The 16342-nt window shown below is 41.9% G+C and overlaps 1 protein-coding gene across 3 annotated transcripts in view; it reads right to left on the minus strand.

The window, feature by feature from the left end:
* Positions 1-1035: 1035 nt before the first annotated feature.
* The window catches only part of LOC109917954 (dystrophin-like), a 333913-nt gene continuing 318606 nt past the window's right edge, over positions 1036-16342 (minus strand). Inside the window, exons 59-60 of one of the 3 annotated variants that reach the window (XM_048600638.1) lie at positions 14048-14122; positions 1036-1185 (exon numbers count right to left, since the gene is read on the minus strand). In XM_048600638.1, the coding sequence (XP_048456595.1) occupies positions 1148-1185; positions 14048-14122 (113 nt within the window). In that variant the 3' untranslated portion in view covers positions 1036-1147. Of the gene's footprint in view, positions 1186-3100; positions 3980-14047; positions 14123-16342 lie in introns of those variants that run through there. The other 2 variants (XM_048600639.1, XM_048600636.1) reach the window with 2 other exon arrangements.

Raw genomic sequence — 16342 nt, forward strand, 5'->3', positions numbered from 1 at the left:
TTACTTTTGAAGGGGACTTGTGTAATCCCTCAGCATCAATGATATGGCCTTAATATCGTACGGAAGATTTTTTTAAAAATCACATTCATTTTTCCTCACTTCTTCAAATCTCTGCTTAGTAGCATTTAATTTGTGAGGATGCTCTTTTTTAGGTTCTCCCTGTGACTAAAATATCATCTTAGTAACACTGGACTCCTTCCAATCCACTTCAAATCTGATCCATGGCATGTTGGAATAAGCCACGCGCAGATGGATTCCAAATGGAAATCTCTTGAATTTGAATACTACTTTACGTGTTATAATAATCAAATATTTCTGTGACTCAGGGCCTACATTCATCTGGAGATAGGCTTGACTAAGGTCAATCTTACTGAAAAGCAGACCTCTAGCTAGTCCAGCAAGTAGGTCATCGATTACAGGCAAAGGATACTGCTCAGCACATAACACTGGATTAGTAGTGAACTTGTAATCACCACAGATGTATACTCCATCTATCAGTTGAATGATAGGTGTGGGCCAATCATTTTTGGATTCAAGGATTCCCACCTTGACCAGTGTCACTCAATTACAGTCATAGTGTCATAGACATGTACAGCATGGAAACAGAACACTTTGGTCCAACTCATCCACGCCAACTAGATATCCTAAATTAATCTAATCCCATTTACCAGTGTTTGGCCCATATCCTCTAAACCCTTCCTATTCATGTACCCATCCAAGTGCCTTTTAAATATTCTAATTGTACCTGCTTCCACCACTTCCTCTGGCAGTTCATTCCATACACACACCATCCTCTGCTTGGAAAACGTTGCCCCTTAGGTTTATTTTAAATCTTTCCCCCTTCACCTTAAAGCTATGCCCTCTAGTTTTTGACTCCCCTACCCTGGGGAAAAGACCTTGGCTATTCATCCTATCCATGCCCCTCATGATTTTACAAACCTCTAAGTTCACCCCTCAGCCTCCAACACTGCAGGGAAAATAGCCTATTCAGCCTCCCCTATAGCTCAAATCCTCCACCCTGGCAACATCCTTGTAAATCTTTTCTGAACCCTGTCAAGTAGGTTTAATTCTGCCTCAACCTTTGGTCTGATTGCATGAGGCACTGATCTAGCCTTGCAACATTTTACTTGAGTCTCATCCTTGATTTTCAATTCGACAGAGGTCTTTTCCAGGTCTCCCAGATCCCTGTGAAAATAATGGCATGCTTCTTTAGAATTTTGTAATGAATCAGTTTCAGAATCTGACAAGCGACTTAGTTCAACCCAATAGAGTTTGATTTTTTTTCCAGCCATGGTCCTCCCAATGAAACTAGCAGATTATCCATGCTGTCATTGTACCATGTAGATTTTCTTCCTACTCTTCACTTTCAGTACTTTTGCTGTACGCTGTTCATGTTTCTTTCTCAAACACACCCATTTTGTTTCTGCATACAACTAATTTATACCAGCAATTTGCTGTTGAGTGAAGTGTTCTTCCACACCAATGGCAGTTTTGAATCTGTGTTGGTGCTCGTCTCTCAGCTGCCACCATTTCTACTATTTCTTCATAAGTTTTGAAACCCGGCTTCTCTGGCTGTACCAGACTCCTCAGGAGGCTAAGAGCATTCCCACATACCACCATAATACCAGGAATAATGGATTCTCTGTGTGTAGGAATTTCAGGTCTCTTTATTATAAAATATTTAACTGCTGAACACTCGGAAAACTGTGGCAAGATCAAACAGGGACAGCATGGATTTATGAAAGGGATAGAGGGAAATCATGCTTGACAAATCTATTGAGATTTTTTATGGATGTAACTCATTCAGTTGATGAGGGGGAACCAGTGGATGTGGTTTATTTGGGCTTTCAGAAGGCTTTTAACAAAGTCCCACATAAGAGATTAGTACTTAAAATTAAAGCCCATGGGATTGTGGTAGTATATTGAGATGGAAATAAAACTGGTCAGCAAGTAACAAAGAATAGGAATAAGTGGGTCTTTTTCCAAAAAGTAGGCAGTGACAGGTGGTGTGTCACAGGGATCAGTGCTCAGACTCCAGCTACCCATCTATTCAAATGAAGGAATGAAATACAATATCTTCAAATTTGCAGATGACACAAAGCTGGATAAGAGGGTGAGCTGTAAGGAGGATGCAGAGATGTTTGAGTGTCATTTGGACAAGCTGAATGACTGGGCAAACGTGTGACAGATACAGTATAACATGGATATAGATGTTAGATTATCCACTTTGGGAGCAAAAACAGAAAGGCAGATCATTACCTGAATGGATATAAATTAAGACATGGGTATGTACAACAAGATCTGGGCAAACTTGTATTTCAGTCATTGAAGGTAAGCATGCAGGTGCAGCAAGCGGTAAAGATGGCAAAAAGCATATGGGCCTTCATAGTGAGAGGATTTGAATACAGGAGTAGGGATGTCTTGCTGCAATTACATATCATGAATATTACGTGCAGTTTTGGCCTCTTTATCTGAGGAAGCACGTTCTTGCTCTAGGGACAGTGCAGCGAAGGTTTAGCAGACTGATTCCTGGAAGGCAGACTGACATATAAGGAGGAGTTGCGTCAGTTAAGATTATACTCACTGGCATTCAGAAGAATGAAGGGGTTTCTCATAGAAACTTAAAATTCCAACAGGACTAGACGAGGTAAATGGAGGAAAGATGTTCTTGATGGCAGGGATGTGCAGAACAAGGGGTCACAGTCATACTTCATATCCTTAAACTAAGATGAGGAGATACTTCTTCATCCAGAGACTGATGAGCCTACAGAATTCACTACCACAGAAATCAGTCGATGCTAAAACATTGTATGTTTTCAAAAAGGAGTTTGGGTTTAGCCCTTGGAACTAAGTGGATCACAGGATATAAGGGTAAAGGAGGAACAGGCTACTGTGTTGGATGATTGGACATATTCATAATGAATGATGAAGCAAGCTTGAAGGGCCAAATGGCCCATTTCTGATTCTACTTTCTATGTTTCTATGTAAAGTGAGTGGCCAAAAACTTGGCAGAAGGAACATAATTTGGAAAATGTAAGGTTATGCACTTTGGCAAGAAGAATAAAAGAGCTATATGTTATTAAAATGGAAAAAGATTGCAGAAAGATGCAGTACAGGAGGGATTTGGAGGTCCTTGTGCATGAATCATAAAAAGCTAGCATCCATGTTCAGCAACTAATAAGGAAGTGTTCTGTTGGCCTTTAAAAGGAATGGAATAAAAGAAGAGGGAAGTATTGTTAAAACTATACAAAGCACTAGACAGACCACATCTTAAACACAGTGAATAGTTTTGGCCCTTTATCAAAGGAAAGAAATACCAACATTGCAGGCAGTCTAGAGAAGGTTCACTAAGTTGATTCTGGGTACAGAAGGATGTTTTTTACAAGAAGAGGTCAAATAGGTTGGACCTGTACTCTTTAGAATTTAGAACAGTAAGAGGTTACCTTATTAAAACATACAGGATTCTTAGGGGACCTGTTAGCGTAGATGCAGAAAGTTTGGTTCCTCTTGTGGGAGAATCTACGACCAAAGGGCATAATCTCAGAATAAGGGGTCACATATTTAAGACAGAGATGAAGATGAATTTATTTCCTCTGAGGGTTTGATTTTGTGGAATTGTTTATTCCAGAGGCCTGTTGAAGCTGGGTCATTAAGAATATTCAAAACAGAGATAGCCATGATCTGATCGAATGGTGAAGCAGATTCAATGGGCTGAAAAGCCTACTTCCGTTCCTTCATCTTATGGCTTTATGACCCCTACATTCCTGGGTTCTTCAGTCCTTGCACACTCTTCGGAACGATGTCTTCAAGTGTTTATTGTTTGCCACTACCCCTTCAGTTAAACTGCTTCACCTCATGCATCGTTTTGTTTTTCTTTTGACTTTTCCCATGTTATATGGGGTCAACACAATGCAAGTTGATCAACAACAACAACAACAAAAACAAAGTTGCTGGAAAAGCCCAGTGGGTCTGGCAGCATCTGTGAAGGGAAAAACAGAGTTAACGTTTCGGGTCTGGTGACCCTTCCTCAGAACAAGTTGATCACCGTTCTTTGCAATTATCATCTTTTGCTTTGGTAGGTATATCTGCCACTAACCCAACCTGTCAATCCAGGCTGAGGATTCATTACAATACATGTTTGCTTTCCTGCACTGAATACTGGGTCCTTCTGTCTAGAAGTGGGAATCACACCTGACATTTCTGACTCAGAAGGAGGACCACTGCTGACTAAATCATATTGTATCCCAGATCCCCTCACATTTTGCTGTATTGAATTCTACCTGCCACTTCATTTCCCATTCTGTTGGCCTATTTGTATTCTATTGCAGTTGATCAGAATCATCCTCACTGTTTGAGCTCCTGCAAGCTTGGCAACAGTGGTAAATTTTGGAAGTTCACGCTATATTGCTCACGTTGAGGTGTGCAATAATAATAAGGTAACTATACCAGGGGATTTCAACTTCCTCAACATTGTTTGGGATAGTCGTAATCATTGAATCATACAATATATGAGGCCCTTCAGCCCACTGAGTCTGCACTATCAAAGATATACTACTACATACACTAGACCCACTGTCACACACTAGGTCATAGCCTTGAACGTAATGACACTTCAAGCACTTTTTAAAGATTCTGAGATTTCCCGTCTCAACTATAATCCCAGAAAGTGCATTTCAGACCCCTCTGGGTGAAAAAGGTTTTCCTCTAATCCCCTCTAAACCTACTGCCTTTCATTTTAAAATAATGTCCACCTTGTTATCAAGTGTAAAGAGGGGTTGGATTTCTGAATACGTATTCAGCAGAGTTTATTATGTCAACACATAGAAGGTCCATGAAGGGACAGTCCAGTCCTATTTCTAATTCTTGGGAACAAAGTTGCCAAGGTGTTTAAGGTGGTAGTGGGGAAGATTTTAGTGATAGCAACCACTGTTATGAAAAGGAAAATGGTAGTTTGCAAAAAAAACAATTTTGGATCGGAGAAATTCTACAGCAGAACAGTGCAGGTGTGATTGAAAAGAAAATGGGGAAAGCACAGGCCCAACATGTTCCCTGCGGGATGAAATTTGGAAATAACAAGACAAAGAACCCTGGATGTCTAGGAATATTCAGGATTGGTTAAGAAGGAAAAAAAAAAAGAGGCTTTTTATCAGGTACAAAGGGAGCAAATGATGGAGGCCTTGGTGGAGTATAGAAAGCTCAGGGGTAACTTAAAGCAATTAGGAGGAAACAGGAGCATGAAAAAACACAAAGGTAAAATTTGAGAGATCCCAAGATATTTTACAAGTACATTTAGGGGAAGAAGATAACCAGAGAAAGAGTGGGGCCCATTAGGGACCAGGGGGGCAAACTTTACACCGTGCAGAAGGACCCTGGTAGAGTGTTTCACTTCAGTCTACATTCAAGAGGAGGAAGATGTAGGTAGCGAACTTGGGGACAGGGACTGTGAGGTACTTGAGCAGACTGACATAGGGAGTGAGGTTTTGCCAGGCCTAAAAGTAGATAATTCTCTAGGTCTGGAGGGGTTGTATCGTATGCTGCTATGAGAGATGAGAGAGGAAATTACAGGGGCTCTGACCCAAACTTTCAATTCTTCTCTGGCTTCAGGGGAAGTGGTAGAGGGCAACTAATGTGGTTCCATTTTTCACGGAGAGAGGGATATACCAGGGAATTACAGACCGATGAATCTCACATCAGTGGGAGGGAAACAATTGGAGAAATTCTGGAGGAGAGAATTAATCTCCACTTGGAAATGCAAGGTTTGATTAGGGATAGTCAGCATGGCTTCGTCAAAGTGAGGTCATGCTTAACAAATTTGATAGAATTTTGCGAGGTAAGAAGGTGCCTAGATTTTCAGAAATGTTTTGATAAGCTATAACACATTAGGTTACTTAATAAGATAACAGTCCATGATGTTGGAGTAGTATGTTATCATGAACAGAGGACTGGCTCACTAATAGAAGACAGAATTGGGACAAGGGAGGCATTTCCAGGCTGGCAACCTGCAACTAGCGGAGCACCACACAGATTAGTGCTGGGGCCACAATTATTTATAAAATACATTAATGCCTTGGATGAGGAAAGTGAATATACTGTAGCTGATGACACAAAACTATGCGGGAAGGCAATTAGTAAGGATTAATCAAAAAGTCTGCAGAGGTATATGGACAGGCTAAGCAATTGGGCAAAAACTTAGCAGATGGAATATAATGCAGGGAAATGTGAGCTAATGTATTTTGGCAGGAAGAATAGAAATGTTGACTATTATTTAAATGGAGAATGACTGCAGAAAGCTGCAGAAAGCTACAGAACAGAGGGATTTAAATGTCCTCGTCTATGAATCACAAAAAGCAAGCATCCAAGTTCATTGGGTAATGCAGAAGGCAAATGGAATGGAATATAAAAGTACAGAAGTTTTGTTAAAATTGTACGAGGCAATGGTCAGATCACAGCTGGAATACTGTGAACAGTTTTGGGACACATATCTAAGTATGTGGAGGAAGTTCAAATAAGTTTCAGGTGGTTGAGAAGATTGAGTCTGTTCTTGTTGTAATATAGAAGAATGAGATGCCACCTTATTGAAACTTACAAGATTCTTGACAGGATAGATTCAGAGAGTTTGTTTTCCCTTGTGGGAGAGTCTAGGACCAGAGGGCATAATCTCAGAATAAGGGGTCACACATTTAAGATAGAGATTGGGAGGAATTTCTTCCCTCTGAGGGTTGCAAATCTGTGGAATTCTTTGCCATAGAAGACTATTGAGGCTGGTCATTAAGTAGATCTAAGGTTGAGATAGAAAGCGGATATGGGGAAAAGGTAGGAAAGTAGACTTGAGAATTATTGGTTCTGCCATGGTCTCTTTGAATGGCAGAGCAGATTCAAAGGGCTGAATGGCCTATTTCTGCTTCTTTGCTTTATGCTTATCTTGCAGATGATGTAGTTTGTATGGATTTCAAAAATGCCTTTGACAAGGTCCCACCTGTGAGACTGATAAAAAAGGTAAACACATATGGCACCACAGGGTATCATGGCAAGGTAGTTCTAAAATGGCATAGTGGTAACAGACAGAGGACAGAGGTAGAAGGCGGTTTGTGCGACTGGAAGCTTGTGTCAAATGGTGTACTGCAATGATCCGTATTGGGTCCCTTACTGTTCATGATATATACAATATAATGAGATATAGATGGGTTGGTCAGATGAGCAGATCAGTGGCAGACAGAATTTAACCCTGAAATATATCAGGTGATGCACACTGGAAGAAGTCACAAGACAAGGGGGTATTCAATGAATGGCAGGACACTAGGATGCTTAGGGGAACAGAGGGATCATGGGGTGCTTGTCCACAGAACCCTGAAGGTGGCAGGACAGGTTAATAGGATGATTAAGAATGCATACTGAGAACTTGCCTTTATCAGTCATGGCACAGATTATTTCAGCTGGAAGATTACGTTGGAGCTGTACAGAACTTTGGTTAAGCCACAGTTGGAATACTGTACGCAGTTCTCATCACCACACTGTAGGAAGGATGTGATTGAATTGGAGGGGGTGCAGAGATGATTCACTACGATGTTGCCTGGGATGGAGCACTTTAGCTATGAAGACAGGCTGGATAAGCTCAGGTTGTTCTCTTTAGAGCAGAGAAGGCTGAGGAGGGACTGAGGTGTATAAGATTATGAGGGGCAAGGATAGGAAGCAGCTGTACCCTTAGTTGAAGGGTCAATAACAAGGAGGCACAATTATAAGGTGAAGGGCAGGAGATGTAGAGGGGATTTGAGGAAAAATATTTTTACCCAGAGGGTGGTGGGAATCTGGAATGCACTACCCAGGAGGGTAGTTGAGGCAGGAAAGCTCACAACTTTTTAAGAAGTACTGGGATGAACACTTGAAATATCATACCATTAAAGGTTATTCTCCAAGTGCTGGAAAGTGGGACTAGTGTAGTTAGGTTTACACAGACTTGATTGGCTGAAGGGCCTTTGGTGTGCCATATTCCCGAATTCAAATCATGTATATATCTCCAAAAATTAGTGTCCTAACACTTGGGAAACTGCTGTTAGCCATCTTCTAATCTATTTACCATAACTTGCTGCTTCTGTCCTTCAGCCAACCCTTTTTGATCAAATTTGATAGTGACCTATCTATTCCATGAATCTCAATTTTATAAATCAATCTTTTATGTGCACCTTTCCCTCATCCTTATCGAGGAAAGATTGCATTGCTTTATAAAGGCGGAGTAAAGTAATTCAGCATTACAGCTATACTCTAGTAGTATAATGACAGCATCAATGACAGTACGATAAGTGCCTTATATCAATTGTTTCAAAACTGGGTTCTACAGTAGAGAAGTTATTGGAGTTCTACAAATCAAATCATCTGTCATAACTTTAGATTAAACATATTGGAAAAAAGCATTCTAACTAACGTGAGCTTCAATGATGACAAATTAAATGTAACTAATTCGAATAGTAACATTCCCCAACCAACCTTGCTAAGCACTGCCTCTCTGCACTGATAGGCTGGAAAGCTGTAGTCAAGAACAGATATTCACTATTTATCATCCAATCGAAACAATTGTGGAATGCTTTTATCTGTCATGAATTTTTAATTATTGCAATTTGAAACTCTCAACTATATATAAATCATGAATATGTGATGTTAAAAATATACAAAAGGATCAAGCCCTTTTCTTGATTTATGAGACTAACAATAGAAGAGCATTATTTGGATAAAGTGAATATACGTTATGAGTGCCCTTGTCAAACACCAATCCAGGGACTGACAGATATTGCAGTAAGAAGCAACTACACACATCTCCGTGATAACTGTCAGGAAGTAGCTATTTACTTTTTTAAAAGATGATTAGAACACCTCTTTACATGTAGCTCTTTATATTATGAATATGTAATTAATATACATAAGTTAGTGATTGCTATTAATCTGAAGGCATTCAACCAAAAAGGTTTGAGAACGATTGCCTTTCTTAAAGGTTAAACACTGGAAGGAGCTCACATTTAGAAGGTAGAAGGAACTATGCAAAATCCATTAGACACTTGGAGAATCACCAAGTGATACAAAATATGCACTGCTCCTCAAATGGATTGAAAGAGGAAATTGGTTAATATGTTAGAGCATATAGGGTCATAGAAACAAGGAGCAGGAATAGCAAGGGCAGTATTTGCTGCCCATCCCTAGTTCCTCCGAATTGTTTGACTATTTCAGAGGGCAGTTAAGTGTCAACCACATTATTGTGGATCTGGAGTAATATGTAGGTCAGATCAAATAAGAATGGCAGAGCTCCTTTCCTAAAGAACATCAGTGAATGAGTCAAGTTTTTATAACAGTTTATGACAGTGTAACCATCACTGAGACCAGCTTTATTTATGATTATATCAATTTGGAGCAGGTGCTGGATAACTGGCCCCCTCAAGCCTGCTTCACCATTCAATAAGATCATGGCTGACTTGACTGCAATCTCAGCTCCACGTTCCCATCTACCCCCAAAATTATATTGAATTGAATTCAAATTCCACCAGCTGTTACAATGGAATTTAAACCCATGCTCTACAGCATTGTCCCACGCTCCCGGATTACTAATCCTGTGACATTAATAGTACCTGAGATAACAAGGTGTAGAGCTGAATGAACACAGCAGGCCAAGCAGCATCAGAGGAGCAGGAAGGCTGACGTTTCGGGCCTGGACCCTTCTTCAGAAATGGGGGAGGGGAAAGGGGTTCTGAAATAAATAGGGAGAGAGGGGGAGGCGGATAGAAGATGGATGGAGGAGAAGATAGGTGGAGAGGAGACAGACAGGTCAAAGAGGCGGGGACGGAGCCAGTGAAGGTGAGTGTAGGTGGGGAGGTAGGGAGGAGATAGGTCAGTCCAGGGAGGACGGACAGGTCAAGGGGGCGGAATGAGGTTAGTAGGTAGGAGATGGGGGTGGGGCTTGAGGTGGGAGGAGGGGACAGGTGGGAGGAAGAACAGGTTAGGGAGGCGGGGACGAGCTGGGCTGGTTTTGGAATGCGGTAGGGGGAGGGGAGATTTTGAAGCTTGTGAAATCCACATTGATACCATTGGGCCGCAGGGTTGCCAAGCGGAATACGAGTTGCTGTTCCTGCAACCTTTGGGTGGCATCGTTGTGGCACTGCAGGAGACCCAGGATGGACATGTCGTCTGAGGAATGGGAGGGGGAGTTGAAATGGGAGGTGCAGTTGTTTAGTGCGAACTGAGCGTAGGTGTTCTGCAAAGCGGTCCCCAAGCCTCCGCTTGGTTTCCCCGATGTAGAGGAGGCCACAACGGGAACAGCGGATACAGTATATCACATTAGCAGATGTGCAGGTGAACATCTGCTTGATGTGGAAAGTCTACTTGGGGCCTGGGATGGGGGTGAGGGGGCACCTTGTCGAAGGCCTTTTGGAAATCTAGGTATACCACATCCACTGGGTCCCCATTGTCCACCTCGCTCGTAATGTCTTCATAGAATTCCAAAAGATTTGTCATGCCCTTCATGAACCCATGCTGCGTCTGCCCAATGGGACAATTTCTATCAAGATGCCCTGCTATTTCTTCCTTGTAGGGGCAGGTGTAGCACTTCTTGCGGTTGCAGGGGAAAGTGCCGGGTGTGGTGGGGCTGGAGGGGTGTGTGGAGCGGACAAGGGAGTCACGGAGAGAGTGGTCCCTCCGGAAAGCAGATAAGGGTGGGGAGGGAAAAATGTCTTTGGTGGTGGGGTCAGATTGCAGATGAAGGAAGTGTCGGAGGATGATGCGTTGGATCCAGAGGTTGGTGGGGTGGTACATGAGGACGAGGGGGATTCTTTTTTGATTGTTATTGCGGGGAGGGGATGTGAGAGATGAGTTGCGCGAAACATTTCAACTCCCCCTCCCATTCCTCAGACGACATGTCCATCCTGGGCCTCCTGCACTGCCACAACGATGCCACCCGAAGGTTGCAGGAACAGCAACTCATATTCTGCTTGGGAACCCTGCAGCCCAAATGGTATCAATGTGGGCTTCACAAGCTTCAAAATCTCCCCTCCCTCTACCGTATCCCAAAACCAGCCCAGCTTGTCCCCGCCTCCCTAACTTGTCCTTCCTCCCACCTATCCCTTCCTCCCACCTCAAGCCCTACCCCCATCTCCTACCTACTAACCTCATCCCGCCCCCTTGACCTGTTCATCCTCCCTGGACTGACCTATCTCCTCCCTACCTCCCCACCTACACTCACCTTTACTGGCTCCATCCCCGCCTCTTTGACCTGTCTGTCGCCTCTCCACTTATCTTCTCCTCTATCCATCTTCTATCCGTCTCCCCCTCTCTCCCTATTTATTTCAGAACCCCCTTCCCCTCCCCCATTTCTGAAGAAGGGTCCAGGCCCAAAACGTCAGCCTTCCTGCTTCTATGATGCTGCTTGGTCTGCTGTGTTCATCCAGCTCTACACCTTGTTATCTCAGATTCTCCAGCATCTGTAGTCCCTATTATCTCTGATACATTAATAGTACCTCACTGACTCCCCCAGCGTGTCAATCCCCGTTCTGAGCATACTTATTGGCTGAGCCTCCACATTTTCTGGAATACAGAATTACAAAGTTCACCTCTCTGTGAGTGAAGAGGTTCCCCATCTATTACTGTTGTTACATTTTATTCTGAGTTTGATCTCAGGTTCTAGATGCCTGATCTCTTGATTCAAATTACAATAATTTGGCTTTTCAAATGCCCTGCAACATTATCCTTGCCAAGAGATTGAATGTTAATGGTTTATATACAACAGAAGAAATGTCTATGTTGATTTTTCTTCATTTAAGTGCTATCACCAATATTATAGACACTACAAATGCATTTTGTTGTGGGAGATGTTTAATGATCAAAATCGGACCTTCATTCCTTCCCCACCCCAGCCTCAAAACGGTTCATCTTCATTTCAGATTTTTCACATCTAATGGATAATTCTGTACCTTTCTGGTCTCTTCAAGAAGTGCATACTATCCAAATTATCCCTCGTGTCTAATCTTAAAAATGAGAATATCTTTTAATATCCTCACTGTGGAACAAATCCATTATATACTTAACATAGGATTCAGGTCAAGTTTGTTTTTTTCACTGTTTGTTTAACTTCCTGGCCAATCCCCCACGATTTCTCAGGAAACTATTAGTCTATCTCTGTATCAGAACATTCTTCAAAAAAACTAATACTTTCTCCAGATCTTGATATAAAAACTGGAAAGTTTCAGTTCAACTTGAGTTCCACAGCACAAAATCATACTTGAACCTTTTAGCCATAAAAATCATTTGACAAGCAGATTCTAGTGAGTCAATCTGCAGGATCAAATGACATCTGAAATGCTGTACGTTTACTGCAAACAGTCAAGTTCAGTTTTGTTAGCTTCCACAAATCTTTGACAGCATGGCCGTGGGTGTGAATCAGCTAGGTCTAGCCAAATCAGTAAAATCCCTCTCCTTTTCTCATCTGAACACTGCCCCGGAGCAATATCATTTGAAAGCACTGCACTTTCCACATACGTGGTGGCAATACCCAGCTCTATCTCACCATCCCCTCATTCATTTCTTCCACTGTCTCTACATAACCAGACAGTTTCCACCTATTAAATCTTGGGCAGAACGAAGCCATTATCTTTGGTCCTTGAAAGGAGGTCTGCTTGCTAGCTACCAGTTTTCGTTGTACTCTTTGTGTTATATTTGACCCAGAGTTTAAATTCTGGCCACATAGGCCTGATGTCACAAAGTCTACTTATTTTCATATCCACAACATTTGGCCCAATGTAAGTCCATTAGTTTTGAAACCCTTACGCATTCATTAACTCTGGACATGACCATTCCAATGAATATCAAGTTGGCCTCCCAAGTTCTCCTTTTCTTAAACATGGCATCATTTAAAAGCCTGTGGACTCTGTCTTAACATGCACCAAGTTCCATTCACCCATCTTTCCCTGCGCACTCTGACCTACAATGGCTCACAGTTAAGCAGTGCCTTGATTTTCACATTGCTATCCTGGCTTTCAAATCCCTCCGTGACCTTGCAACACCCATGCACATCCCCTGACAATGTATGTAATCTCTATCAAACTCATAGCCCCTCTAGGCACATTCACTCCTTTAATTCCAGCCTGTCAACTCAATTTGTACTGTTTCATCATAGATAGCCTTACATTCAACTTCCTAGGGCCTAAGCTTTAGAATTCTCTTGCTGAACCTCTGCATCATTCCTTCCTCCTTCAAAACAGAACTTAAAATCTACCTCTTTGATGAGGTTTAAATCATTTGCCTTCAGATCTCTTTCAGTACTCAGTATCAAAATTTTACTCTATAAAGTTCCTATGACATGCCTTGGGATGTTTTATAAAGTCATGTGATATAAATTGTTGTTGCAATTGCTCAGAATATGGTTATATTCTGGGCTGAAATTCTCCATGAAACTCATCATTAAAGTATTTTTCTGTTATAAAATGTTTAAATAGTACAGTGACTTCAGGCCAAGGGATGACGTGGTTAAACGCCAAAGTTGCACTCTCTGCTATTAGCTTCATGAAGATAACATCTCAAATTGGTCTCCCTTTTATTTGAAGAAATCTTCTGTATTTTCTCAAATACTTTATTAATTGTACTTTTGTTGTTAATGATTTCCAATGAACATCAACCATTACTTGCCTTTTTAATTTCAACCTTCCTTACGTTCTCTTAATTTATTTTGCTATACCTGATTTGACAACAAACCATTCCTCTTTTAATTCACCCTCCTCCTCAGTCCTTTATATGGTTATTTCCCAATCATTAAGGAGACATCCTGTTGCTTTCCTTATTCACTCTAGTCTAAGATGCCTGTCTGCCCTTGCTGTACTCTTATCAGATTGCATTTTCAGCAACTTTATAAACAAACGTCTTTTGAGTCGAAGGTTGTAAGGTCATGCCTAACTAATGTCTCAACCACTGCAAAATCAAGCTAATTGTAATCAATGACATCTGACAACAGACATGCAAGGAAGCTCACAACAAAACACAGCACGAGATTACAGATTCTGGAATATGTGGATGTACTTACAACAGAGCGCTTTCTGGAGTCGGCGGATCTTCATTGCTGTCCGATAAGCAGAAAAACGCACATTGTTTAAATCACCTGCATTCAAAAAAATCTTTAGACATATTTTTCCTAACTGTGAGTACAATCATTTCAATTAGAACAAATTCTCAACTACCTATACAATGAATAGAGAGGGATAAATAGCTGCCGAAGAATACAAGGCACAGTGAAAGGAAATGACAACTACGAGGTTCAATTTATTTCCACATATTTTCTGGGATGGGAACATCACTGGCAGGACCAGCATTTGTTACCCATTCCTCATGTAGGTGGTAGAAAGCTACATGAAATTCATGTCATAACTGGCAAACAGCATCTGGTGAATACAGTGGAACTCACTAAAGTCTCACTGTCAGCTTTGAGATAGGAGAGAAAAGAGACAGATAATCATGCTTGGTGTAAAGTCTGGATTCTTGCCGCCTGGTTTTTCAGGGTCACGAAGGGCCTTGAGATCTGAAATGGTATCTTTGACTCATGAGCACACATCAAATGCAAGTTGCCATGGATGCCATTCTGACAATTCTATGTTGCATGCAGCGAATATCTGATGAAAGGATGTAGAGTAGGCAAGATATTGCCAATACTGTGATATCAGAGCTCAATGCTTAAAGTCCCTCAATGACACATTGCTGAACGTATGTTCACCAGGAACATGAATAGCCCCTCTGCCAGAGTTATTTAAAGACATTGTCAGCTACTTGCAGAATAATTGATGATGGATTCGTAGAACTTACAGCATAGAACATCGAATTGTACAGCACAGTACAGGCCCTTCGGCCCACAATGTTGTGCTGAGCTTTTACCCTAAACCTAAGGTCTAGCTAACCTCCACCCTTACCTCATACTATCATCCATATGCCTGTCTAATAGCCGCTTAAATGCCCCTAATGAGGCCGACTCCACTATCCTCTCTGGCAATGCATTCCACGCCCCTACCACTCTCTGAGTAAAGAACCTACTTCTCACGTCTTCCCTATATCTACCTCCACTCACTTTAAAACTATGCCCCCACATAATAGCTACCTCCACCCTAGGAAAAAGTCTCTGGCTATCCACTCTATCTATATTCATACAGTTATTGCCAAAATGTATGGGTTTTGATATTTTCTACACTTCTTTAAAGTTGCCAAAGTCCACATGTAAGTTCTGAAGGACTCTGTGAAAACTTCAAGGCTGCTACGCAAATCATTCACAGACATGTATGCAGTAATAGACATTTGCAGAAAACCATGTAGGTCAATGCTCGATATCCTGGCAACTGTCATAATGCTTTCAAGTTGCAAGTGTGCTGTGCCAGCCACTTTGGGCCATCATAAAAAACTAAGGGGTAGCTACTGAGCTACAGCACCAACCCACTGACAACTGGGCTTCTGACTCTTGTATGCAATCTATGCATGTGCAACAGCACATCCACATGAAGTTTGACAGGGCAGGTCCTCGTCTTCCTGAAACAAATTTTTTGCTGTCTGGATAACTCTGGGGAGGCTTCCAGCACTTGGCAGAGGTAGGAATACACATAGCTGCATGATTGGGACTACAGTAGGTGAAAATAAAGGCATTACCTGCTTACTGACACTCAGTTTGGGTTCTACCAGGGCCACTCAGCTCCTGACCTCATTATAGCCTTGGTTCAAACGTGGACAAAAGAGGTGAGGGAGTGAGGGCGAGAGTGATTGTTCTTGACATCAAGGCCGCATTTGACCAAATGTGGCATCCAGGAAACCGAGCAAAACTGGTTTTAATGGGAACGGGGGGAAAGCTCTCTGCTCGTAGGAGTCAGATCTAGCACAGAGAAGATGGATGTGTTTGCCTGGGGTTAGAGTCTTGGAAGCATACTGCATGGATATAAGCCTTTCAGCCCAACACATTATGCATCCAGAGATTATGACATTGAAGGCTCTGCTTCTTAAAATGGTGCCTAATTCCTCATAACGACTATTCACAAACTCCTTTTTTGTCCTGCCTATGTGATTGGTACCCACATGGCCTACAACGCCTACAACGACTGGATTCTCCACCTCTCACTGCAAGATCTTCTCCAGTCCTGAGCAGATAAGACCATAAGATATATGAGCAGAATTAGGCCAGTCTGCACACTGAGTCTGCTCTGTCATTCGACCATGGCTGACATACTTCTGAACCCCATTCTCTTGCCTTCTCCCCGTAACCCTTGATGCCCTTACTAATCAAGAACCTATTTATCTCTGTCTTAAATACACTCAATGACTTAGCCTTCACAGTCTTCTTTGGCAATGG

This window comes from Rhincodon typus, chromosome 9, assembly GCF_021869965.1.
Source record: "Rhincodon typus isolate 14 chromosome 9, sRhiTyp1.1, whole genome shotgun sequence".
Lineage (NCBI taxonomy): Eukaryota > Metazoa > Chordata > Chondrichthyes > Orectolobiformes > Rhincodontidae > Rhincodon > Rhincodon typus.